The sequence below is a fragment of the Rhipicephalus microplus genome, chromosome 3, assembly GCF_043290135.1.
Source record: "Rhipicephalus microplus isolate Deutch F79 chromosome 3, USDA_Rmic, whole genome shotgun sequence".
Taxonomy (NCBI): Eukaryota; Metazoa; Arthropoda; class Arachnida; order Ixodida; family Ixodidae; genus Rhipicephalus; species Rhipicephalus microplus.
This window is the reverse complement of record NC_134702.1, coordinates 258108188-258134103: the sequence shown is the minus strand read 5'-3', so window position 1 is coordinate 258134103 and position 25916 is coordinate 258108188. Positions and strand designations below refer to the sequence as shown.

The following is a 25916-nucleotide window of genomic DNA, read 5'->3' as shown; positions in this document are numbered from 1 at the left end:
TGCAGTGGATGACAACTCCGATAACTTATCTTCAGCTTTAGCTCGCTCCTTTTCCAATTCAGATTGCTGCCGATAGATAGTATCTAGACGCACGCGACCGCTGCTCGAAGGCTCCGCGAATGACGGACTTTGCACAGGCTCCGTGACAACTGATGCGGTAGCTAGGCCTTCTGTAGTACCGTCGATGACTTCGCCATGGGACGCGAAGAGTGTAGCATCTCGGGGGTTTCGTTGTATCACAGAGCGCTTCTTGAAATTCGCAACTAGCGTCCTTCACACCTTTTTCGCACCAAACTTGTGCCGCGTGTGGAATTTGCGCTCAGGATTTGACATTGTGAAACTTCTCTGCTGACACTGAGGCAAAATGGCGGGCATGGACGTGCGCCTCAATAAATACCCAGAGCAGACGAAGCCAGGAGCCTCTACCAATAGGGAAACAAGCTCAAGTCACGTGGGCGAATAGGAAGGCGCTCTGATACTTCTTTTTGCCACTCATTTCACAAGCTGCCAATGGTTGAATTGGACCCATTCTGGCGGGAATTTGAAGGCCAAAAACGGCTCTCTCAAATGACACCAAGCGGGCCGCGCTGGCACACATGAAAGGGCAGGGGCGCGTCACGAAAAATGTGCGATTTCTACGTTGCTTACAGCTAAGATTTAGCTAGAAAGCACCATGTAAAGGGTCTTAGCAGCTAAAATAATGATATTATAGGCATGACATTCACGGTATAAGTGCACTAGTAGCTGTAGATTTCAAAAACTCAATAAAAAAACGAGTTTTTTCGCGATTTCTTGGTCTCCAGAACCCGTGTCCCTCCTTAACCATAAGTACGCCTAATGCGGGTTAAGGAGGTCTGACTGTAATGTAAAAGAAAAAGTTGGGTCGCTTAGCCTTTGCTACACTGTTTGGAAGCAGTTTACACTGTTTGGAAACAGTTTAGACTGTTTGGAAACAGTTTCTTTGTTTACTCATTTTCAGTGCTTGATGTCGCTATCTTCTCCAAGCTGTCCCTGCGTCGTCCGCACACGTCACAAAAGCGTTTTGCCGCAATCTTTTCTCGTAATAGTTCAACCGCAACCATGGTATCTGCTGCAATCTCGAGGAGCACCCAGAAGCATGGGCAAATTTATTTTATGAAAACTTTTTCAAGACTTGCAAAAAAATGTGGTAATGAAAAAAGTTAGGTCGCTTTGTCTTTTGCAATTCACATGCACATACACTGTTTGGAAACAGTTTCTTTGTGGCACTTTACTCATCTTCAATACTTGATGGTGCTATCTTCTGCAAGCTGTTCCTGCATCGCCCGCACATGCCACAAAAGTGTTTTGCGGCTATTTTTTCTTGTAATCGTTTCACTCCAACCATGTTATCTGCTGTGATCTCTAGGGGCGCCCAGAAGATTGCACTGTGGCGCTCTGACACACTTTGCCAACTTCGCAGCAACCTTGCACAAGGATTGTGATGACATCGCTCACATTGTAGTAAGTAACCAACATTGCTGCAAGGTATCCCCAAACCATCAAAACAAACCATCAATAGCAAGATTAACAACAAAATACGGCCGCCACCTCGCTTCCGCATAAGAATTTCCTGTACGTGCGGAGAACAAGTGAAGTGAGAATGGGGAGTGCTACCATGTTACAGAAATCGTCACTATCTTTTCTGGGCGACAAGTGATTTTTTCTGGTTGTCCGGAAACCTGCGGACGCATAGCAACAAATGACCCTTCCCGACAGAAGATCCTGTATTCGTCACTCTAAAGTTGCGTGCATGTCATTAGCCTTAAAGTTTTGTATTGGTAGGAAGGTGTGTGTGAGGCAGCGGCCAGGCGCGACGTTTATAGATACTTTTTCAGTTCTCGAACTCCTCCTTTCGAGGCGAGTGCGATTTGCTCCTAGAAAGCGTGGGGGCGCTGCAGTCCAACTTAGTTTCAAGTAACTGGATGCTCTCCGCTGGCTTCACTGCCGCTGCTATTTCGTGCGTTTCGTGCCAGTGTTCGGTGGCACCTTTTTTTCTGTGTGTATGTCCCGTCGCTTTCTGTACATTTCGCATGCTTGCAGGGTCTTCTGAAGACAATTCGAGCCCTACAGTCACGAAGACAGTCGGACATCTACGACGTAAGAAACTCCAATTGTTGACGTCGCGAACACAATCTAAGCATTGACACGTTTGACTAGACATCGTAACTATATATTTTATGCCCAAGCACACCAACGGGTACAGGAAAAGCTCCAAAAAACGCCACTTTCACTTCTCTCCGCTGTCCAAGCCACTGTTACTGCAGAAGGGGGAAAGATCCATGGGAAAGTTTGGGAAAGACGGAAAAGGTGGATCATGTTCACTTTCAAGAAAGCGACACCTTCAAGACATATAGCATATCCTAAATGGAGAAGTCGAAATCGACTATGGTGGATGCAGTTCCTGTTCATTTCGAAACCTCCCAGTGTATTTTTGATGAAGCCGCGAAAGAAAGAGCACCTGCACAATAACCATCTACTGCTGCTTTGCGATCTGCTAGAGGAATCCTGGCAAGAGGTACACGCTTCTACTGAGGACTCCAGTTTTTTTGAGCGATTTAAGCTTACTTCCCTGAAACTAGAGTTCAACAGTTCCTGGGGAGGCGGAAAACCTCCAGTAACAGTCTTCTAGAATGCATGATTGAAAGAATACATCTACTGGCACAGCAAAAGGAGAAAGTGCGTCGCTAAGAAATATTCATTACAAGAACAGAGGTATATGTGTCGTGTCGTTTTAGCTAGAATACTGGAGAAAAAAAGACAAAATGACAAAAACACTCAGAAAGAAGGTGCAGATTGCAACCAGTTATTTAGGGAAGTGCTTGATCTGTGCCACCGCCGCTCGAGAATGAAGAAAACTTATAATATGCCGGCTGAGTGGAAAAAAAAGGAAGACTGCATCCCCAGCGACTCTCAATGATTTAGTGTAACATTTACCTAAGTGCAGAACATTTCCATTCATTGTACATCCATCGTGCAACAAGAGGCAAAATCAACGAATGGGTATAGGTACACAACAGATTGGCTCATGCTTTATTTATTGCTTACAAGCCCGAATCATTACAGGAGTTCAGCTATGCGCTTGATCGAAAATCGAATTTTAGGGGCGAAGCTCCTTAGGTCGTGGGCTGTGCGTCCCCTGTAGCCTGTATGTAGCCACCTCTAGTTTAGTTCTTGCAGTGTTCACTAGATGGCGGTACCGTCCCCTGTATGTAGCCACCTCCAGTTTAGTTCTTGCAGTGTTCACTAGATGGCGGTACCGTTTCCTGTATGTAGCCACCTCTCGTTTAGTTCTTGTAGTGTTTACTAGATGGTGGTACTTGTAGCTGATGATGAAAAGATGCAAGATGTTATAAACTAGAAAGCGGTACTTGTAGTTGATGAAAGACGCGAGATCTTATAAAATAGGAATGATGTCACATATGGCGCGTGTCATTGGTTGAAGGCAATCGTTCGATTTAGTGCGGCGACGTACGCTAGGGGGAGCGATGTAATAAAATCGAGTGGGCAAAATGTACAGAGGATTCATGGTTTACCAGGTTTACCTCCGGAGCTTCGCCCACTCATCATCATTCACTTCGTGGATATGGCGGAATTTTTTTGTGACTAGTGTGTGATCGTGGCAAGTGTTGTTGTGTAAATGCTCTGATGTTTTCTTCTTTTCAGAAAGTTTGCATTTTTTTAGCGATTCCAAGTATTATTCATTGATATACACCCCTTAATCTGAATACTGCACTGGTTTGTACCAGCTGAAGAGAAAAATAGTGTCATTTCAGTTGGATTCCAAGTGTGACCTACACCTTACAGCAATTTATTTATTTCAGAAGTACTGCCAGCCTCACACATGAGGCCTTAGGCAGGAGTGGGTGATACAAAAAAGGAAACAAATATGAAGATACAGCAGGAAAGGAAACACGTCACGTAGAGCTACACCATCAAGAACTAGTGCATCAAAGTAAAACGCCAGTACTTACACAATTGTAATGGTTTACGCGTACACGTACAAAAAAAAACCATGATGACAAACATCTGCTCATACAAAACTAAGAAACAAACATCATATAACGGTTCAAAAATCGGCAACATTTCAAAAATACAACGCATTGATAGGAAAAAAGTGATAGAAACTGGAACGTAAATGGAAGCCTGTTCAGGATGTGCGGTAGAATAATAGAGGGTGAAGCGCAAAGAAAGATCAAAGTCAATAGGGTTGTTGGTGTTTAAGTTTTTCCGTGAACAACTGAACGGTTTTGCAGTTCACCAGATCGGCAGAAAGAGCATTCCAATTAGTGACAGTGCGCCATGTTTCATTCCTTTAGGGTACGGAAACTGAGGCACTTATCGCTGGGCAAATTAATGTGGACAGCGCCGCAAATACCTATTATAAGACTTAAATATAGCTTCTAAACAACCAAGCTGGAACCAGATGAGTCGCAGTTTTTATCGAGGCTTCGTTGAAGCGTAGCTAATATATTCAGCTCCAGATTTTTTTCTACGATCTGGAAAAAGAAGTTACTGAGCAACAACATGGCTTTTTAATCAACAAACGCTCGCCTTTCCGGGTACTTAGTAAATATAATAGCTCGCCTACGTGAGGTAATTTCTTTACCAAGGACGCATCTGGGCCTGATGTTCTACTCTGTGTGCGAAATCAAGAATATGTGATGTGCTGCTCTTAACATTAAATTGTTGGGTACACGCTGCTCACCGGCTACATTACACCTAGCTGTAGCAGACGACCCTCATTTGCCTGGCGCAAAGTTCGACTGCATCGTCCAGTGGCAGAAACTGCAGCCGCCCGCCTGCTTTCTATAGATGATGTGGTAAGTTCCTAAATTGAAAAAGTATCTGTAAACGTTGGGCAGGCAGGCCGGCACCCCACAAGCTGCTGTTTTTCCCGTCGTGGGCACATGCGTGGATGTGCCCTCCCCCTTGAAACTAAGAACACCTACAAAAAAAAAAAGGAACTACTTTTTCGGTGGCAGTGTCACGCTTTTAGTCAGTGTCACATATGTGGGGCCGCGCTGGATATGGAGGGCGCTTTACCGAATAGTTTTTCGCGGTATTCGTGTCGCTTTTGATGCCATGCACATGTACATGGCTCCCTGGATACGCATGGTGTGCCCCCGACGACGTTGAGCTATGATTTTTTTTCATGCGAATGGCCGTGTCCTCACTACCGAGGGAATGTCAAATGAAGCGCTGATGGAAACTCTCCGAGACCATAGTGTCAACGACAGATCTTCAGAGGTCAACTTGTCACGCGTTCTTGTTAGCGCCATGACTTCGGCCATAGCCTTAGCGACTAGCTCTGGCAACAACATGATGGCGTGTTAAATGCAATGTAATGAATGCGATAGCAACACATTCTAATTTTATACCACATAAGGCTGGCAACGAAGCCAACTTTATTAGATCCGATATCGTGGAAATTCCACAAAATGCTGGTGTAAGCAAATACGGCCGCTGTAGTGAGAACTGCTCTTTTTACACAGTCTCTTCAGGTTTGTAGTGGACTGATGCTTGCAGAGAAAGCATGCGCACGAGCGACCGTGCCGTTAAAATCATGGGCAACATTGTTGCTCGAGCGACCCACCCCACCCTCGTGTTCTTTCATGCTCATTTGAGACGGGTTGTTTTCTTTCTGTTTGAGCATTCGACGGCAGTTCTAACATGCCGGGAAATGTTATCGTATGCACCCTCCAGGTGATAGAGATGTGTCAGTGCATTTAGTTTCTGCTTCAGCAGCGCTCGAGCGCTTTTATCCCCTCGTACAAGTTACGATGCGGGGGGGGGGGGGGGCGCATGTTATCAATTTGGACTTGTTACGGAACATTGCAGCGACAGCAAAAACTCGCTAAGAGTGTCCATATAATTGTTATCGCAATAATAATGCAGTTTATTTCTAAACAATTGTTTTGGGTTAGCTCTGCTGCCTTAAGTCTCCCCTTTTTCATTTGTGCGTTCATTTTTTAATTTTTGTACTGAACCTGCAAATACAGTGAAACCTCGTTAAGGGGAGTTGTAATTACTTCGTTATAACCATTAGTCTGTTATAGCCAGTATCATTTCTATCAACATTTAGCCAGCAAGAGAGAATGTACTCATCTACAAATATCACAGCAGCCGGCCGCGCAGAGAAAAACAGCCGTTGGAAGGCAATAAATAGCAAAATAACAAAGAATAATGCACTTTATTTCTGTCAAATTCAGCACACCAGCCGGCAGATCACTTCGAAGAAAAATAGAGCTTAATACACTTTTGCTGACTCATCCTCATGCGGATGACTTCTTTTTCAGCTGCAGCACATATTTCAAGTCTGTCTTCGACGTCATTGTAAGCACCAATGAAGCAGCATAGCAGGTCTGCCGCATGCAGCACTTGCGTGGGCATCGGGTTCGCCAACATTAGGCTCCGGAGTGTCGACACATTCGTCACTGTCGTCATGCACGCCCGTCACCGCGGGCACAATTTCCACATCTGACAACTCTTCGGTTGTCACCACGTCAGCATCGGTACCGAAGTACATGCAGAAAGTGTCGCAGTCAGGCACAACGTAGAATCAAGGATAGCATCCCATGACGTCTGTGCCTGGTCGCCTGCGGCACCCAGGCGGGATATCGTCAAATTCTTCAGCCATTTTTTTTTTCTTGGCGCCAGACTAAACGGCTTTCAACATTGCCGACTTCTGCTCGATTGTTATATTTTTTCAGTTACGTTTGCCGCAGCCGTTGTTCATCTCTTGTGTAGCGTCAGAAACTGATAGAGGTGATGTTGCTCTTCTCAGCGAACGAAAGTCATAATCTCCCCAGCGCGGAAAGTTGTAGGTGTTCTCTGGTGCGGAGCTGAAGGGGAGAAGGAAGCCAGATGCGCAGGCGGGTCAACGACTTTCACAAAAGAGAGGAGGCCGGCTGACGCGCACGCTCGCGCGAATCGCTGTGCGGGCGAATTCATTAGTTCCTGAAAAAAGGGGAGGCAGGGAGACTTGCTCCTACATGTGTGTTGGCAGGCGGCTCCCGAGGAGCACAAGGCGTGAGAAGCACCGTCGTGCTATGAAATAATGAATTTACGTATACCAAAATGATCAGTAAATGCTCATTGTGGACGAAAAATGGTTTGTTATATTCATTGTGAGGAAATTTTCGCTTCCTTAAAACGAGGTTTTAAATCCATGAGCAACTATGGGAATTTCTAGGGGAATTACAATTGCTTCTTTATATTCATTAGTTCATTTTATCCCACTTTGTTAATACAAGGTTTGTTACAATTCTCCTTATAATGAACCTTTCCAGGTATTTGTCAATTTTGTTATAACCAGGTTTAAGTGCATATCTTTTAAGGTTTCAACAACATGTGTTTTTAGGCCACTTTTCAGCAGTGGTGTAAACCTCTTTTTGGCCGAATCAGGACGACACTTCCCAAAAGTCGCAAATTTTTTTCTGAGTATTTTGCTCTTGACTTCATAAAGCATGTGAAGAGACTAGTTTTGGTTTAAACAATATTTTAAATAAATTTCTGTTGTGGCAAATGAAGCAAGATAGCGCTACGACCTCCTGGCTACTCCACTGTGAACTGGTGAGCAGCTGTAGTCTACCAGTTGGCGGAAAATCCTGAGCCATTCAATTGAGCCACTTTGCCCAACTGGAACAGAAGGAGTGCTCGAAATGGCCAGAAGCAGCTTGATCCTGTATGCTTTGTCCTCATTTAGGGAAGCTCGTTCCGAGCATTCCACTGTTCTCACAGTTTCGTACTTTTCTATGTGTGTTTTAGAACACTCTACCCCAAATTTCGAAAGTCCCCAAAGAAGTTACTAAGACTCAAAAGATATAACATTGTCACTAGCAAAACTGAAAAGACGCTAAATTTAGCCACTTTCTTGATAAGTTAACATGAATGCTTTTTAGCCACATTGCACCATATTATCGTAAGTCATTAGTAGAGATCGGATTATAGGCAAGTGCCTATTTTGTTCCTTGCGTTTCTATCGTGCCATTTTGATATATGAGCATGACTTAGAGGTTAAGAAGGGCTTTTATAGTGTTGTTATAATGACTATATGTGCCTATAAATGCCTGTTTTCTAAATTAGTGCCTATATGAACGCTATTTAAGGCCAAATTTTGTTCGAACGTGTGAAACCGTTATTCAGGTAAAATTGATATTTCCAAGCACTATAAGGTTCAACGAAGGCAAAGCTGACATACTGTGAGCAATTGGAGTATGAGGAGTGCAAAGGACACTATTTCTGCAGCCCTAAGTGGAAGCACGTCTCAGCGCCTTCAGGGGAAGGAGGAGAGAGAATTAAAGATGGGGTAAGAAAATAAAAACGACGTCTATGGCTGAGGAAGTGGCGACCGCCTTCTACAGGCAGCTATTCAGTGTCCTGAAGGAATTGAAGAACCACCTTGAAAACCTGGATGTTGCAGTGGGAAAGGAAGAGCAGGTTTTTCTGGGCAGATGCAAGTAGCTGGAAAACAAATGAAAAACCATGGAGGCCACTCATGGAATGCTCTTGTTGATTCAGTGGTTGTGAAGGCCACCAAATTGTTCTATTTATACTGTGAAGCCTAAGACAAGCGCCCGCATGTTTGCAGTCAATGGTGTATTTAGCATACATTCACCATATGCCTGAATACGCTTGTTCTGTATGAGATCCCTTGGCATATGTCTTCACGTGAGAAACATGAAAAAATATAGAACAGGGCTGCAAGGTTGTCCTAAGCCATTACTCAAAAAATGACAGCTGTAGCAATATGAAAAATGAACTAGGATTAGAATTACTCTCATGGCATTGAATTAATTTGCGGTCAAAGCTCCTATGTCAAGCATTTCATGTTAGCACTCGCATTACAAAATGAATGTACCAAAACAGTCCTCTTCGTGCAATTGCCCCGCCGCGGTGGTCTAGTGGCTAAGGTACTCGGCTGCTGATCCGCACGTCGCGGGACCGAATCCCGGCTGCAGCGGCTGCATTTCCGATGGAGGCGGAAATGTTGTAGGCCCGTGTGCCCAGATTTGGGTGCACGTTAAAGAACCTCAGATGGTGGAAATTGGCAGAGCCCTCCATTACGGCGTCTCTCATAGTGAAATGGTGGTTTTGGGGCGTTAAACCCCACATATCAATCAATCATCAATCATCAAATGTCTTTGTGCAGTGGTAATTAAGATTTTAGAATGTCACATCAGATATATAATTTTTCTATTTATTTCTTGTTACTTTGTTGACAGAATGAAATGGCTTATAAAGAGAACAAAGTGTGTTGTGTCAATGAAGATGTGTTTTCTTCGACATTGTAACCCATCTGGTGCAGCACCTTTGGGTAAAAAATGTGATGTGCACGCAGCTTTTGTTTTGTTTGTAATTTAATTTTTAAGCATCTCTCTCTACATAATAAGTTGGACACTAGAAGTTCTTGCGTGCCCAATGGAAGGCGTTCTACCACGGTGATTTTTCAAATTTGGTTCGCTACAAGCCACTAAAGCATGATGCGAAAAAGCAAGCTTGAATCCTTTGCTTCTCAGCCATCGCGAGCCTCATTCCTTCCCTGTTTTATTTGGTACCGGGGCTTCAGAATCACATGATGCATATGCACCAAGCGCAACACGCGTAAGCAAGGTGACGCGCGCACGATGTGCCTCAGCCTACTTGTGCACATACACCATCGATGTTGTGTCGCCTCGGCGTTCTCTGTTGTGTATTACCAGTTTCTGTGGGATGGATCAGTCAATGCGTGTACTTTAAGAGAGGTTGGCAAAGATCATGTATTGTGATCGCTATACACCACGTCACTCCGCTGAAACTGCATTCAGAGACGACGCACCAAACACGAGTTAAGCATTGTCTCGGTTAGTGAAGGCACGGTCCAGGAACGAGAAGAAGACGAATGCAAGCGAAATGAAATATTAGTAGTACTAATAGTAGTAGTAGTATGTAGTACAGTCGAGCCCGCTTATAACAAACTTGAGCGTGACGCGGCATCTGTTCGCTGTATCCCGAAGTTCGTAGTAAATGAAACACAGTTTTAAAAAAAGTTGCGAGTGAAAACGCAAACTTTTTTAGCCCCAAAAAGTCCGTGATGCATGTGTTTCGAAGAGCGGAAGCGATAAGAGCGATCTCAAGTTCATTTAAAACGGCAGGGTGCTCATTCGCCCAGGCCCGTGGCATAAGCTGCATGAGGCACTCACTCCAAAGTTTCACTGTTCTCGCAGTCCGATTCCTCCAAATCGCTCTCGCCACGTACTTCATTCACAATGCCCTAATCCGTGCACGGTTACGCAGTGTCAGCACCATCATCTGTCGTTATTAAACCATCGCAACAGATGTCCCACACGCTCTCTCAGGTCGGAGTTGACAACGCGCTGCCACAAATTGCCGCCGCAGTTCGAAGCTTCAGGCTCGGCATCGGGCCCGACATCGACGAAGAGTTTCGGGCACGCGTAGCCGTCACCACCACGCACGAAATATTCACCATCTCCACAGCTTAATAACGGGACGCCCGAAGCGGCAAGTTGGCTGCCAGGTGGTCAATAGCTATGAGCAAGCGCTCCGCAATGCGGCACCTAACGCGCGAATTACTTTCAAGCCAAGTGGTCACACTTTCGACGTTTTGTTGAGCAGCAGAAAAAAGCGTGCAAGTCCTCCTGTCTGCCATCCTGACCACACAAGGACACCAAGAGCGAGCAAGATGCACACACGCGACACATATGCCAGAACGCGTGGAACAGCTCTAAGCCTGTTTCCAGCCAGAAAACGAAACTAATTCGAGCCAGCATGGCGGGTGTCGCGGAGCGGTAAATACAGGCGAAGTGGTTGGGACCAAGAGAGTAGAGGAGACTTGCAGGAGAAGGGGGTGTCGCAGAGCGGTGAATACAGGCGAAGTGGTTGTTTGATTGATTGATATGTGGGGTTTAACGTCCCAAAACCACCATATGATTATGAGAGATGCCGTAGTGGAGGGCTCCGGAAATTTTGACCACCTGGGGTTCTTTAACGTGCACCCAAATCTGAGCACACGGGCCTACAACATTTCCGCCTCCATCGGAAATGCAGCCGCCGCAGCCGGGATTTGAACCCGCGACCTGCGGGTCAGCAGCCGAGTACCTTAGCCACTAGACCACCGCGGCGGGGCAGTGAAGTGGTTGTGATCAGAGAGGAGAGCAGACTTGCAAGAGAAGGGCAAGGAGTTGCGATAATGAGAGGGGAGGATGCGGGGGGAAGGCGACCTTACAAACCAAAACACAAGGAAAGAAGGCAGGTTGGGAAGCTTGCTTGAAAGGTCCGCGAAAGGCGAAACTCGCACATAGAAAAACTTGGAAAGAGTGCATAGCCGCCTGAATCAGTGCGCGCGGCGGTGTTCGAAGAAACAGCGGCTGTGGTCAAAAAATCGATTCGTTCCGTGCAAATTAACAGCGGTTTTTGCGCTTCCGCACGCGCGCAGAAGGCATGCTGAGTTGAGTGTGAAGTGAGCGAGAACAGGTCCTAAACACGAATCGGATCGCAAATTATCAGAGTCGGTGGGGCAGCGTACGCGCGTGCACTAGACGGCTATTGTATGCAATCGGTGGCCAAAGATGTTCGCAAATGGTCTGGTCACTCCAGGTCGGCGACGTCAACGACAATACCAGCGATCAAAAACGGGGTAGATGGCCGACCGGTCTTCAAAAAATTGGTGGCAGTGGGAAAACATGGGCCTCGTCTGGCAAATCTTAACAGGAATGATCCAGAGTGTCCAGTGCACCATTACGCTTGTCAGCTCGAAATGCCCAAAACCAGGGGAGAAATTGGTCCTACACGATTAGACTTAGCATCCCTCTTCTCTGGGGTATCAGTGGTCCGGTTATTTGCTCCTGAGCTACCCTTCCCAGCCACAACGAAACAAGAGAGAGCCAGTAGAGTGTTTATTGAATAGTGGACACTTGGTGCACAATGCTAGACAATAAAATGAAAGACCACATACTGCGAATCGTGCGGGAAATGCATGTCAATGTTCAATTGTTCGTACTTGCTGCTATCTTAAACAGCATCATTTTTCTTGCTTCTTGTCGTAGATACAAGTCACCAACGTCATTGTTTTGGGATATGTGAATTTTTGGAGAATTTTATTGTGCTTATAATTATTATTTTGAGGGCCTAGAATATTATTTTACCTGCCTGTCTTTGGTGCCTAAAACACACTTTACGAGTGCCTAAAAATCCAGCCTCTAGTCATTAGTCATGGTGAGCACTACACTATCACTCAAGGTGTTAAAAACCATATAACAAATCATCTTTTGAATTAAGCGTTCAAGACTCTGTCACTCTAGTTATTATGAAGAATGTTTTTCCGTCCACTTTTGGGCGTATTTCTGTTCGTGTAATCTCCAAGATTGTTAGCCAGCACAATTCAAGTATGACTGAAATGTAGTGTGACTGAAAGTATGAAGCACTCTTTTTACCAAAGGACACCACGCAGCATATGATCTCTGCATGAAGGGCCAGCTAACTAATAAACTATTGCATCGACTTAGGGCAAAGAGTCTGTTGGAACAGGACCTTTGCTATAAAACTCACATGGAGTCGTGTCACTTGAGCTCCCTAACGAGTAAATGATCGAAAGCTGCCAACCCATTACAAAGGGCTCAAATATATCCATTATCATTTTCATCAATGACAGCATCAACAAAACGTATGTAAAATGAGTTCCCTTCCTGCCAGGATCGAATTAATTGGTCTGCAGTATGTTATAAGAAATTAAGGAAAAACAAAGTGCAGAAATATTTAGGTGCACATATTGTCTTACAGGTGTGCAGCATGCGTAGTTCACAACTGTGCTTGCAGTAGGCACTCTAGGAGAGTTTATGATGGCAGTGCCATGTGCAAAGACATCCTAATTGCCTGAAGCATGGACTGTTGAGCTGGTGATCGAGAAGCAGTTGTAATGATTTTTTGTGTTTTACATGCCAGAGCCTTGATATGATAGTAAGAAGTGCTGTTGTGGAGGGCTCCCAAAATTTTGATGGTGTGGTGTTCGCTAACATGCTTCAGTAAAGACGCCATGGCGGATCGGATCAAGACTGTGTCCATCACATTAGCAGCCGAGAAGCACTATCACTACTTCAAGGGCAGACACCAAGAAGTAAAGCACGACGAGTAAACGGAAATGGTACCCGATATCATTATCATATTGCACTCTCAAATACAGAGCTCGAGCTTTCCAAGCTTTCGTCAAACAAGCTGCGAACAATCAAGTAAAAAGGATTCAAGCTATGCAAGTGGTTGGGATTATGAGTTTAGTTAATATGGCGCATATGAAAACAATTGTCATTTGAAAAACTTTAAAGTATGCAGTGAGCAAAATGCACATATGAGGATAGCACAAATGTAGTAGGGAAAGCATAAAAGTGAGGATTTGCACTATTGCAAAAGCGTGTTGTGCAAGCGAAAAACATCTTCAGTTAAAGCTGAAATTTGGGCTAGTTGGTATTGACTTGAATAGCCACATAATATAGAGGAACAAAATAAAGACGCTGATAGACACACACCAGACGATCTCTAAATTATTCAACTAAAATTTTTACTTCGCCCATGTGACATAGTGCATAGTGTCCGTCAGTGGTTCACCTTTTGTCATCCTTGTTTTGTTTTGCTAGAGTATTATTAAGTCTTATAAAAAACATGTTTATTTAAAAAAAAAAGACAAGATTTGAAAATAAAACATGATCATTGATTTTGAATGGAATGTATCCCAGTGTACAAGCTATGCTGTGAACACTTCTGTCCAGGTGCGTGCAGTGGTGCTCCGCTTGGTTAAGCAGCTACTTTACTTCTGCCTGGGGAACACAGTTAGTGAGCCAAAGTAAGATACTTTTATTTTTCGAAGTAATTGCTTGTGAAACTTGTTGTTGGCTTAGTTGGTGTATGTTGCAAGAAAATTATATGACGCAGAAGAAAAAGGAAAGGACGACGCTGTTTTCTTTTGTCTATTCTTCCCTGGTCGACTTCAAGGTGACAGTGTTTTTTGTTTAAATAAATCTAAAAGTAATAAATATTGAGTACAGTGAAAGTGCCCAAAAAAGAAAAAGCGAGAAGAGCCATACTAGGATTTCACAGGCAACGTTCAAACAAATTGAGCTTTAACTGTCCATCCTTTCATTGAATGGATGGAGGGGATTTGACTGTGGTAGCCCTAATGCCATGACCAAGTCTATAATGAGTAGGCTTGTGCGAATATTGAAATGCTTTGAATATTCGAACGAATAGTTCAGTATTCGAATTCACCTCGATTTGAATTGAAATTATCAAATACTTTCAAAGTATTTGCAATGAACGTATAGGTGTATATTAATCCGCATGTCACTGTCTGTAAAAGTGTTTTCACTGCAATGTTAGAGTACTAAACCATGAAAGCATCTTTATAGGGGAAATTAGCTTTGTTGCGAAGTCCTCCTTTAAATTTAAAGGGGCTCTGCAACACTTATTGAACATGGTCAAAAAATGCTGCCGATTGGTAATCAAGGCTACCGAGAATACGTGAGGCAAATATTGTAGCGCAGCACGTGGCCTGTAATTCACAATAAATCTTCAAATCTAAAAATTGCTTTCTCCCCTCACCAAATGACACTACAAGCTCAAAAAGCACTTGTCACAGTCATTGGCTGATTTGAGCATGACGCGCTCATCGTTACCAGAGCCGCTGCGGAAGGTCGCCACTTGTCCACGAGTACGTGCGCGATCACACTGAAAAGCCACGTATTCGAAGAAAAAAAAAAGAGGTGCTCAAGGTCACAAGCTGCGTGTGACTTATTTTCTTTCACCACGGCATTCCTCTCGGCTTACAGCTATTTCATCAAGACAAAAAATGGCAGCATATCCACAGAGTGAATGATGGAGGGTGGGGCGAAGCATCCATGCGTCCATCCGCCCATCTGTTCGTGCGTCCGTCCCTGCATCCGTTCATGCATCCGCCCCTGCATCCGTTCATGCGTCTATCCATGCATCTGTCTGTGTGTCCGTTTGTTCATCTATTCAACACTTAAAGTACCACCATTTCGCATCTTTTCATCATATATTCCCCATATAGAAGCACCGCCATCCAGCGGAAATTCCAAAGACTAAACGAGAGGTGGCACACGCACACTTTCTTACCGCTTGCGCTTCGGGTCTGCTTCCCACCTTTAACCACCTCGAGTTCATGGTATACTAAATCACTGTATTCATGGCACTGTGGCCCAATGCTCGCTAAACCTTTCTAAAACCAAGGAAGTTACGCCCAGAGAGTATAACGTAACAACCTTTTCCTGTCAGATAGTGCTCAATGTACATGCCGATAGCTGCTAATGGGAAACGGAAGACAGGAGAATTCGGCTTTTACTTTCTTACGGCTTGCGCTTCGTATCTACTTCCCACCTTTAACCACCTCGAGTTCATGGTATATACTTGTTCATTGTATTCATGGCACTGCGGCTCAATGCTCGCTAAACCTTTCTAAAACTAAGTAGGTTACACCCAGCGAGTATAACATAGCAACCCTTTCTTGTCAGATAGTGCTAAATGTACATGCCAATGGCTGCTAATGGGGAATGAGAGACAGGAGCATATGGGGTTTAGTTAACCCGCATGCCGCAAACTTTTTATTGTTCAACAAAGCACAGGAGAAATCACCCACCAGCACCACCTTGCAGGTCAAAATGTAACACTGGTTACACACTACGTCTACGACTACGAGGGACGAACGGGTGCCGCTTTAAGGAGCTTCGCCCCTAAAAACAGAGAATGCAATTGCAGCGTGCGACAAATTTTTGGAACTCCGCTCGTACTGGACTGATTCTAGAAACTTTGTGGCAGTAAATTTGTGAGGCAACAAACATGTTTACTGGCTTCATGGCTACTTGAAAAAGTGTTGCAGGGCCCCTTTCAAGAAACATGTTACCCTCAAATAATTCATTTTATTAAGCTTATTATGACTGCTTATATGATCCAAGTATAATAAATTTCAAAACTTTAAGTATCTTACAGATTATCACTCGCATCCTACTAAAAATACTACTGAAGGTTATTTCGACATTCTTTGAACGAAAAAACAAATGGCATTTGCATAGAGCCCCTATTTCAAAAGAAATATTGTGCAGGTTAGTTGAGTCATGATAAATATTCCCCCCTTTTTTTTTATGTCATACATACCATTCGAATTTCATTTGAAATTATTCGATAAAAATCACTATTTGCTTCGAACTTACTTCGAATTGAAAATTCACTATTCGCACAAGCCTGCTAAATACAGTATAACCTCGTTACAATGGATCCGCTTACAACAGACATTCGGTTACTACATTCTAATTTGTGGCGTTATGCCGACCTGCTCACTTTTTTCATTGATTGAGCTTCGTTTACTACAGATTCTGGTACAACAGACATTCGGATATAATTGACTAAAATGCTACGCTTTAAGGTGGTTAGAACTCCTTTACAGCAGATTGGACATCCCAAATTCAATAACTTCTGACTTCACCGACATTGCTTGGCATATTTCCTAGACGAGAAAAAGCCCGTGGATATTGACATATTGATTTAAGAATGAAGGCCGCATGTCTTTGGCCTGTTAATGATTAGTTAAGGCTAGCTATGGTGACGGCATGCAGCATGCTTTATTTCGCGTGTTGGGGCGTTGACGCGCAACATTGCCAGCCACTGCGACCGGTGTTCCGAGCAGTCGATGCGTGGCGAGCATGGCTAGGGTTCGTTACCGATGCGCAATATACGCGGTTTTAAGGAACCAGCGACCGATGGGATTTATTGCTTGTAGTAGTAGTAGTAGTAGTAGTAGTAGTAGTAGTAGTAGTAGTAGTAGTAGTAGTAGTAGTAGTAGTAGTAGGATTTTTATTTACAGTAGGCCGGATACAGAGCTCACTGCAGGGGCAAAGGGCTAAAGGCGAACAGCCTGACAAAAGCCCTTGTCCCTCCGCAGTCCGTGACAGTGCAAAGCTTAAACAATATATATATTCAATACATTGGTTTCAAGCAACCTGAAATTGTAAACACAAAATTCAAATATAAATAGCATAAGAAGTTTACATAACACATTTTAAGAATTAGAGGTCACTCTCGTTATAATTCACAACTAAACAATATCAATGAAACAACATCGAAAACAGACACAAAATGCATGCGGATACAATGAATTCCACTGTATACACTTGTATAATTGACATAGAAGTTTAGGAACAATTTAAGCATTTGCAGAGGCATGAGACTCCATTACGTAGTTTCGATAGTGTAGACCGGTGGTTATGAATAAGTTCTTTATTTGTTTCTTGAAAGTCGCACTACTAGCCCTAAAGTTCAATTTATCTGCAAGGGTATTTAAAACCTGGGGTACCTGGTAAGCAATACTTTGTTTTCCATACTTGGTTCTTGTTCTAGGAGCTCGTTTCTTTTGTTCTCGCATACTGTAGTGTGGTCTTTCGGTGCAACTTTCTTCATATAGCTTAGTCTTTTGTATTAACTGAAGTAATTTAAAATGATATAATTGATCAATTCTGAGTATGGAATGTTTAATGAATAGTGGAGCAGTGCGCAAGTCTTGTAGATTCCCCCTGTAATTTTCAAAGCAGCGCAATATTTTCTTTTGTATAGTTATTAACTTATGGTAATTCCCTTGTGATGTCATTCCCCAGACTAACATCCCATAACTTACTTTAGAATGGAAGAGTGCATAGTACATACTTATTTTTAACCTCAATGGGATTAAGTGCATTGTTCTAAAAAAACAACCAACTATTCGCGCTAATGCGGTGATCAGATGATTTACATGTGTATTCCAGTTTAATTCCTCCTGAAACCATACACCAAGAAACTTTTGTTCCCTAACATGTGCGATGCAATTTCCTTCGAATTTTACAGCTATGTTACTAATAGGTTTGTTTATAGGTCGGAATATCATATAGGTTGTTTTTTTTTGCATTCAAGCGCAGTCCATTTTGCCTTAACCAATTTGAAAGATTGCTTAGATATATATTTACACTGACCTCAAGTGATATTAGATTGTCTGATGTAAAGAAAACATTCGTATCGTCAGCGTACATTATAAGTTCAGGAGAATGAGGTATATCGACAATATCATTTATATAGACAAGGAACAATAATGGCCCCAGTATAGACCCTTGGGGGACTCCTTGGTTCAACTTTATCTTTGCAGAAATAGTGTTATTCAGTTCTACATATTGATAACGATCTTCTAGGTAACTTTTAAACAGTTGTAGTGCAACTCCACGCACCCCATAACTTGATAATTTATGAATCAATGATTTGAATTGTATGGAGTCAAATGCCTTTTGAAGATCGAGGAAGAGCCCAAGAGTATATATTTTGTTTTCCATATTTTCGATTATCTTATCCTTGATATACAGTAGAGCTTGTTCTGTTGATTTATTTTTTTGAAAACCATACTGACTTTTTGTTATTATTTGGTGCTTATCAAAAAAGGATGCAAGTCTATCATAAATAACACCTTCAAATATTTTTGATATTGTTGGAAGCACAGATATAGGTCGATAGTTCGCTAAAGTATTGATATCACCACCTTTATGTACTGCAGTGACTTTTGCTACTTTTAGCTGCTCTGGAAATACACCGTTAGTGAGGGTGAGGTTGATAATATTGGCCAAGACATTAGATATCAATGGTGACACCATTTTTAACTCAACAGAACCTATCTCATCAATCCCTGATGCAACATTGTTTTTAAGTTTTCTAATTAATCTTTCTACTTCAACCGGATCTGTGGGTGCGAGAAAAATAGAATACGGCAAAGGAGATTTATCAGGAGTTGGAGCATTATCTCGCTTTTCATCCGTTAAAATAAAGGAACCCGCATTTATGAAATGTTCATTCATGACATTGGCCAACCTTTCACCACTGAAAATCTGACCATTAATTGTTAGGTCCTGTGTCCTATTACAACCCTTTTTTCTGTTCGTAAGCCCATTTATGACCTCCCATAGCTTCCTCTGGTCATTGTAAATGCTTTCAAATAATTTTTCATAGTAGTTCTGTTTAGCCTTCCGCACTTCTGAATTTAAAACGTTTCTGTATTTCTTGTACTCAGCTAAGGCGTCTGTGTTCCGCGAACGGATGAAATCATGATACAATTTATTCTTTATTTTTATGCACCGGTAAAGATCACGATTTATCCAAGGCTTTCTGCATTTCTTATTTCTGCCACATGAGCGCTTCTGAAGTGGAAATGCCGCATCATAGCTAGTACTCAATAACGTCATGAATGTGTTATAAGCATCATCAGGATTTTCTTGTCTATAAACAGTGGTCCAATCTATGTTCTGAACTAGCTGAAAAAAATGTTCCCGAGTTTTGCTGTTTTTAATTCGGTGGAAAGATGTCTCTGTTTTCTGACCAATTTGAGAAGTAACTCGTGCAAAAAAGAAGATGGGCATATGATCGTTGTGACGAAACACATTACAGCTACTTGCTTTCACACGCGCTAGCACAATGGTCTTAGTTAAGCCTAGCCACGACTTTGAGCCGACAGCGGGGCTGCGATGTGCTTGGTCGTGGTGCCCGATGTTTCTAAGTACGACATGCTCGATCGCGAGTACAAAGATCAGTCCTGCAGTGATCTTTGTCGCAAGTTCCAAAGTTCTGATAAGCAGAACCTTCTCCCCAAAGAGTCAACACTTTGACAATCGGTTCAAGACGTGGGTGTGCGATGTTCGCGATGAGTATGATGCGGGATCGTAAATCTGAAGACAACTTCTACTTGCAGCTGCCTTAACAACCCGTGAACACTGAACAAGCACGATAATGTTACTAAGATGTGCGATTTTTAGACAGCCCGCGACCTCATGACGCACAAGAAGCAGATGACACTATCCTGGAGGTGTATGCGGAACGAGCATTGTAAAGCTCCTGAATCTGACTAGCAAAGCAGCCAATGGGAATCCTCCAAATGAATTGCAAACATCTGCTTTTTGAACACGGAACAGAATGCTCTTTACAAAATGCTTTTATGATGAGCCCAAAGTGGTAGTGGGTAGTTGTGCCATCGTGAAGTTATAAATTTTTGAAAACTCTATTTATTTTTTTGCGACTTCCACGATGATTTTCACCACTTCAACAGGCACAAAAATCTTTTTACATCACTTCTGTTTGGTTTTTAGTGAATATATAAGAGCTATCCATTTGTTTCCCAATGTTGATGTGGGCAAAAGACCAAGCAGGTCTAACCCAACACGGTAAAATGGTTCCGCGGGTATGTCAATTGGTTGAAGATGGCCAGCGAGTAGCAGCGGCGGTGTTTAACGACGTTGACAAAGGTCACACGTGGCAACGTATCGGCGTACCGAACGAGCAAGGCCTGGCCAGAAAAAACGGTGCCCGACGCGCTCGTACGTGCGGGATACGTCAAGGTGTCCAGCCGTGGGAGCGTCGTGAAGTTCGGTGAGAACACAGCGGCACAAATGCTTAGGCACAACAATGAGAAGGTCGGGCCCGTCTGGTCAGAAATTGCGACGGTATAGCACACCCTTTTGAATGACAAAGTAGCGGACGGAAGCATTATTTGTGGAGGATTCCATATGGCTGAGGATGTCAAGCAGCTCTGGATCACGCTTCGGTTCTTCCCCAATATTAAGGAAGTCAGACACTGACAAGATAGAGTTCTCCGTGGGCTCGTCAGTGTCCTCAGGATCGTCAACAGGGTACAGGGAGAGGCAATCGGCATCATGGGGTAGGTGGCCATATTTGTAGATTACCGAATAGGAAAACTCTTGCAGGCACAAAGCCCAGCGACCAAGGCGGCCTGATGGATCTTTCAGAGAGTTGAGCCAGCAGAGTGCGTGGTGGTTGGTAACTACCGAAAATGGGCGTCCGTATAGATAAAATCGAAATTTCGCCACCGCCCATACAAGAGCTCACTTTGGATACCTCACTTTGGATGATGTGACGCTCGGCCGCCAACACCCGATATAGATGCCTATAAATAGGATGCTCATTACCAGTGTTTATGCGGTGGCTCATACCGGTAGCTTTCTCCAACGTACGGCCGCTGATGTCAAAAACGTCGATGTAGGACAGCAGAACCCAGTGGAGCTCATCAGTCTGCTGCGGCGTTAAGTTGGAAGCAATCATCGAAGTAATAGCGCGGTCAGAGCAAGTGGCAGATGATGTTGAGCGTGGGGGTCAAAAGGGGCGGCCATCGCGAAAACATCTACCGCATTGTCTTCTAAGGTGCAGAGCGACGCCAAAGTAAGAGATCCCTTGTGGCAAAACTTGAGGTGTCAAGCTAAAGTTGACAACTGGGAGGCACGTAGAATTTCCTGCGACGGACAGAATGGTGTGCGGTAATGTAATGTCACGGCTTATGAGGACATCAGTGATAGGGGTCAGAACATAGTCACCGTCGGGAACTGGTAGTATTGAGACAACCTCTATGTAGGTCAGTGTCTGTGGAGGGAGGCGCGCGTGTCCCGTTGTGCAGAGGCGACTCGGCCGTTGTGTAAGAGGTTCTGTTGCAGGCAAGTGTAGACGGAGCGTACTGGTCGAACAGTCTATGAGGGCAGAATGCGCGGACAGGAAGTCAAGGCCTAAGATTACGTCGTGGGGGCATTTATCAAGGACGGTGAAGATAACAACTGTGTGTCGATCTGCAATGCTCACACGAGCGGAGCACATTCCAACGATAGATGCTATTCCACCATCCGCAACACGGACGAACTGAGTGGTCGCAGGTGTGAGAGCCTTCTTGAGCTTGCGGCGAAAATCACTCGTCATCACGGAAAGTTGGGCGCCGGTGTCGACAAGAGCAGTGACATGTACGCCGTCTACTTGTACGTCTATGAGGTTTCGTTTTGTCGGTATCGTCAAAAGAGGATTTTCGGTCAGTCCGAGCGATGCAGCGCCACCTCCGGGGACTGCAACGCTTAGTTTTCCGTCGGGGAACCTCGTGGGAAGGCGGGGGAAGATGGTCGGTGGGGCTGTGGAGACAAGACTGGCAACGTTGGGGGGATGGAGAGCGGGAGTAGCGGTGTTCAGAAGCAGGTTCGGGGGCAAAATGGTCGCGGCTGGTCTCATGGCGATAGGCACGACGTGCATAGAAGGGACGAGAGGCAGTTGTGCAGGAGGACCCCAGCGACTTCTGAAATGGCGAGAAATGTGCCCGATTCTGTGACACGAGAAGCATATCGGCTTGTCATCGTGTGTTCGCCACGCGGACGGATTACGGAACGTTGAGGGAGAGCCGGTCGGGAAGGGACGTGCAAGCGTGTATTGGGGCTGGTAGTCGGTGCGGGGAGGCGGTGAGATAGAGTGAATTCCCAAGCTGGCGAATTCCTGCCAGACGACTGCTTGAATGAGAGGCAACGGGATTGGCGGAGAGGGGTCAGGGGACATTGGTCCCACCTTAGCTGGAGCAGCCGCTTCAAGCTCCCGCCTGACGATTCGCGTCAAGTTGTCACAGGTGTCTGGTGGATGATATGTGTCGAGACACGAGGACATCGCAGTGGTGTTCGGGAGGCCCTGTAACTGATGGGATATGCATCTGCTTTTAGCTTGTTGGAACCGGCGGCATTCTTGAATGATCGCATCAACAGATGACACATTGTTGAATACCAACAAGTTGAACGCATCGTCGGCGATACCCTTTAATATATGCGCAACTTTTTCAGGTTCAGACATATTTTCTTCAGCTTGGCGGCATAGTGAAAGGACAGCCTGAATATAACCGATGTAGGGCTCCGTAGAAGATTGTGTGCGAGTAGACGACTCATTTTTTGCAGCTTCACGACGACCAGAGATGTTGCCAAAAAGCTCACGGATCTTTGCCTTGAAGCTGTCCCAGCTTGTTATGTCATGCTCGTCATTATCAATCCAAACACGACGGGTTCCGTCGAGATAAAATATGACGTTTGCGAGCATAAGAGTGGGATCCCACCTGTAAGTGGCGCTGATGCGTTCGTAGAGGCATAACCACTGGTCGACGTTGGAACCCTCGCTGCCCGAGAACACGCCGGGGTCTTCGAGTGCGGGAAGCGTCACGAAAGTTGTTTCGGGCGCTGGGTTGACAGGTCGGGCAGAAGGGGGAGCGGCCGGAGAGGATGTAGCCGAGTCTTGAGTGGTCATGTTGTAAGCTGCGAGGGAGCGTCCGCTTCGGAGTTCCGCGGCGAGGACGGGGATCGCACAACTCCACCAAATATGTTATGGGAAGGAGACTGACTCAGAGGGGTAGTCACCGATGTATTTACAGCCGGTTAGGCGAGCAGCGCCAGCCACACAGATTAGCTCGCGCCAGTCTATCTGCTTTGTCTTCTTCAGCTTCATGCACAGGCACGTAGCAATATTTCGGAATCAGATAGAAAAAAAGCTACAAACACTGAAAATTCTTTTTCAAAAAACCCACTTTTTTTATGTCCCATTGAGAATAAATTCGACATGACTCGTGCTTCTCTCCGGTTATAACAGACCCATTCAGTGTTCTTATAAAAGTCTGTTGTAACAGTACTTGGATTTTACATACCCCTTTTACAACATGCCAAGATCCTCTTCACAATAGAGGTCTGATGTAAATGCAAGAAAGAAAAATAATCTAGCATAAAGACACCAGCGCGCGATATGCAACATGGAACTTCTGAGTCGTGAATGCGAGGCATTAACCACTGAGCCACGAAGGAGCTCCTCCTTCAACGTTGAAACAGCAAGCTATTTATATCTAACACTTACCGCTGCTGATTGCGATCTCGGGGGAACTCGTGTTTGCAGCATTACCAGCGAGATGGCACAATGAGTGCGCATCGCCAGATTGTCACGATGTGGCGACACGTGCTGATGCGTTCATCTCCCACGCGTGTTGTGCTCTTAGGAGGAGAAGGGGTAAAGGGTCACGTGTGTGCACTGATCTCGCGGAGGAGAGAATGTAGGCTTTGGGCTTTCACCAGAACAATTCTGTTGTAGTTACGGGCACAAAGGTCACTGCACTTGCTGCACTGTCTCCATTTGTGAGAAGAGTTTGTGTTACTTCGCTGTGTCTCAGACACAACGAAGTAACAACTGAGACACCTATTCGAGTTCATCTGTATCTGTTAGTATGTTTCGTGCATCATTTGTGCATAAGCAATGAGGGGCACGTTTTGATCTGCTTGCCATTTTTGAAGTGACATTTCAATTTGTTGTATTGCATTCATTGCTCTGCCTTTGCGGCAAATCTGTGACTTTCCTAGTTAAGTGATCTACCATAGGCATTCAGTGAAAGGTCAAGGCTGTGCTAGCCGGTTTGGAGTATGTACTTGAAGGAAAAAGCCAGGTGGCAGTGGGAGCATTTGGTGGAAGTTGTAAATGACACACAGACAGAGAATTACAGTGTGTTATTCTTTTTTTATGTGATTCTTGAAGAAGTGTATAAATATTTTTGGTGTGATGCTCTCATGCAACTGCATGTTTTGTATTTCTTGAAGTGCAGAGTCAGTAACTGTTATGGGAGCTCAATGGATAGTAACTGCAGCTTTACTCACTAGTGCCAGTCAGCTAGAGTGCTTTTGTGGTTGTTTTTCATGACAGGCCTGGACAGTTGCTTTGCCTGGCTCTGTGCTTGGGCTCCCTGGTTCCAATAGCACGAGGCGATCAGGAGCTGTGGCAAATGGTGATTGACAGTTGCACTCGCTTCTGCCAAGACCTCCGTGCAGCTGATCCAGACACCTGCTCCTTTGAGGTGGGCATCCTTATCTACTGTCAATATGCATTTGTTGATATGCGAGGTTGTGTTGAGCCATGTGAAAGTTTGAGAGTTTCCTAAAATTCGCAAGTTGCGGGATCAAATCCCAGCTGCAGTGGCGGCATTTTTAATGGAGGGGAAAATGCTTTAGGCCAGTGTGCTCAGATTTTGGTGCACGTTAAAGAACACCAGGTGGTAGAAATTGCCAGAGGCCTCCACTGCGCTGTCTCTCCTAATCATACGGTAATTTTTAGACGTTAAACCCCACATAATCAATCAATCACTTAATCAGTCAATCAGAGTTTCCTAAAATAATTGACTCGGGCGCTGGGATTGTTCAGCAATCATGGGAATGATGGGTAGTACACAGATTTGTCTAGTCTTCGTATTTGCGGGTGGCGAATCGCACTTGTGGCTTTGTTTATTGCTGTGTTTTGAAGGAAAGAACCAACCTTTTTGAACTTGGAGGCGCGATTTGATATTGTAAGCCTAAAAGAATAAGGTGGTAGTCCCTCTATCGCCCGGCGCGTTTTGTTTGACGAAACGGGACTGGTGCAAGAAGGGTGACACGGCGCGATGAAGAAGGACACTTCATTACACTTAACGACACAAGGAACAAAAACACGCATAAATATGCACTCACAGGATAGAAATAACTAGTCCTAGCAAGGCTAATTTGTACGTGCATCCTTATAGTCACAGTCAGTAACTCACATCGGCCGGTGACACCCGAGCATCGCTCACCGTGTCGTTCCATGCTGTGAAAAGGCACTCCCTCAACAAGGCGACGCATGCGATGTCTTTCCCATTCGGTGAGGGAACTTGTGGTGCTGGCAGGAACTTCAGGCACCTCCCAGACCCTTCCGACCTGTGCGCCGTTGATGTGACAGATAGGTGTATGCGAGCCCGGGCTCGTTGAAGGTTGGCAGCGTGATGCTCACCTGTTCTAGCCATTTGATGCACCAACACTTCACCGTATGAACGTGCACCATACTTCATCATCATCATCATCAGCCTGACTACATCCACTGCAGGACGAAGGCCTCTTCCATGTTCCGCCAGTTAACCCGGTCCTGTGCTTGCTGCTGCTAATTTATACCTGCAAACTTCTTAATCTCATCTGACCACCTAACCTTCTGTCTCCCCGTAACCCGCTTGCCTTCTCTGGGAATCCAGTTAGTTACCCTTAATTACCAGCGGTTAT

At 44.6% G+C, this 25916-nt stretch overlaps 1 protein-coding gene across 4 annotated transcripts in view; it reads left to right on the top strand.

Moving 5' to 3' along the window:
• The window catches only part of LOC119168526 (focadhesin), a 677649-nt gene that overhangs the window by 398067 nt on the left and 253666 nt on the right, over positions 1-25916 (top strand). For all 4 annotated transcript variants that reach the window (XM_075890929.1, XM_037419929.2, XM_075890931.1 and 1 more), the window contains 2 exons: positions 13779-13852; positions 24559-24709. In XM_075890929.1, the coding sequence (XP_075747044.1) occupies positions 13779-13852; positions 24559-24709 (225 nt within the window). The remainder of the gene's footprint in view (positions 1-13778; positions 13853-24558; positions 24710-25916) is intronic.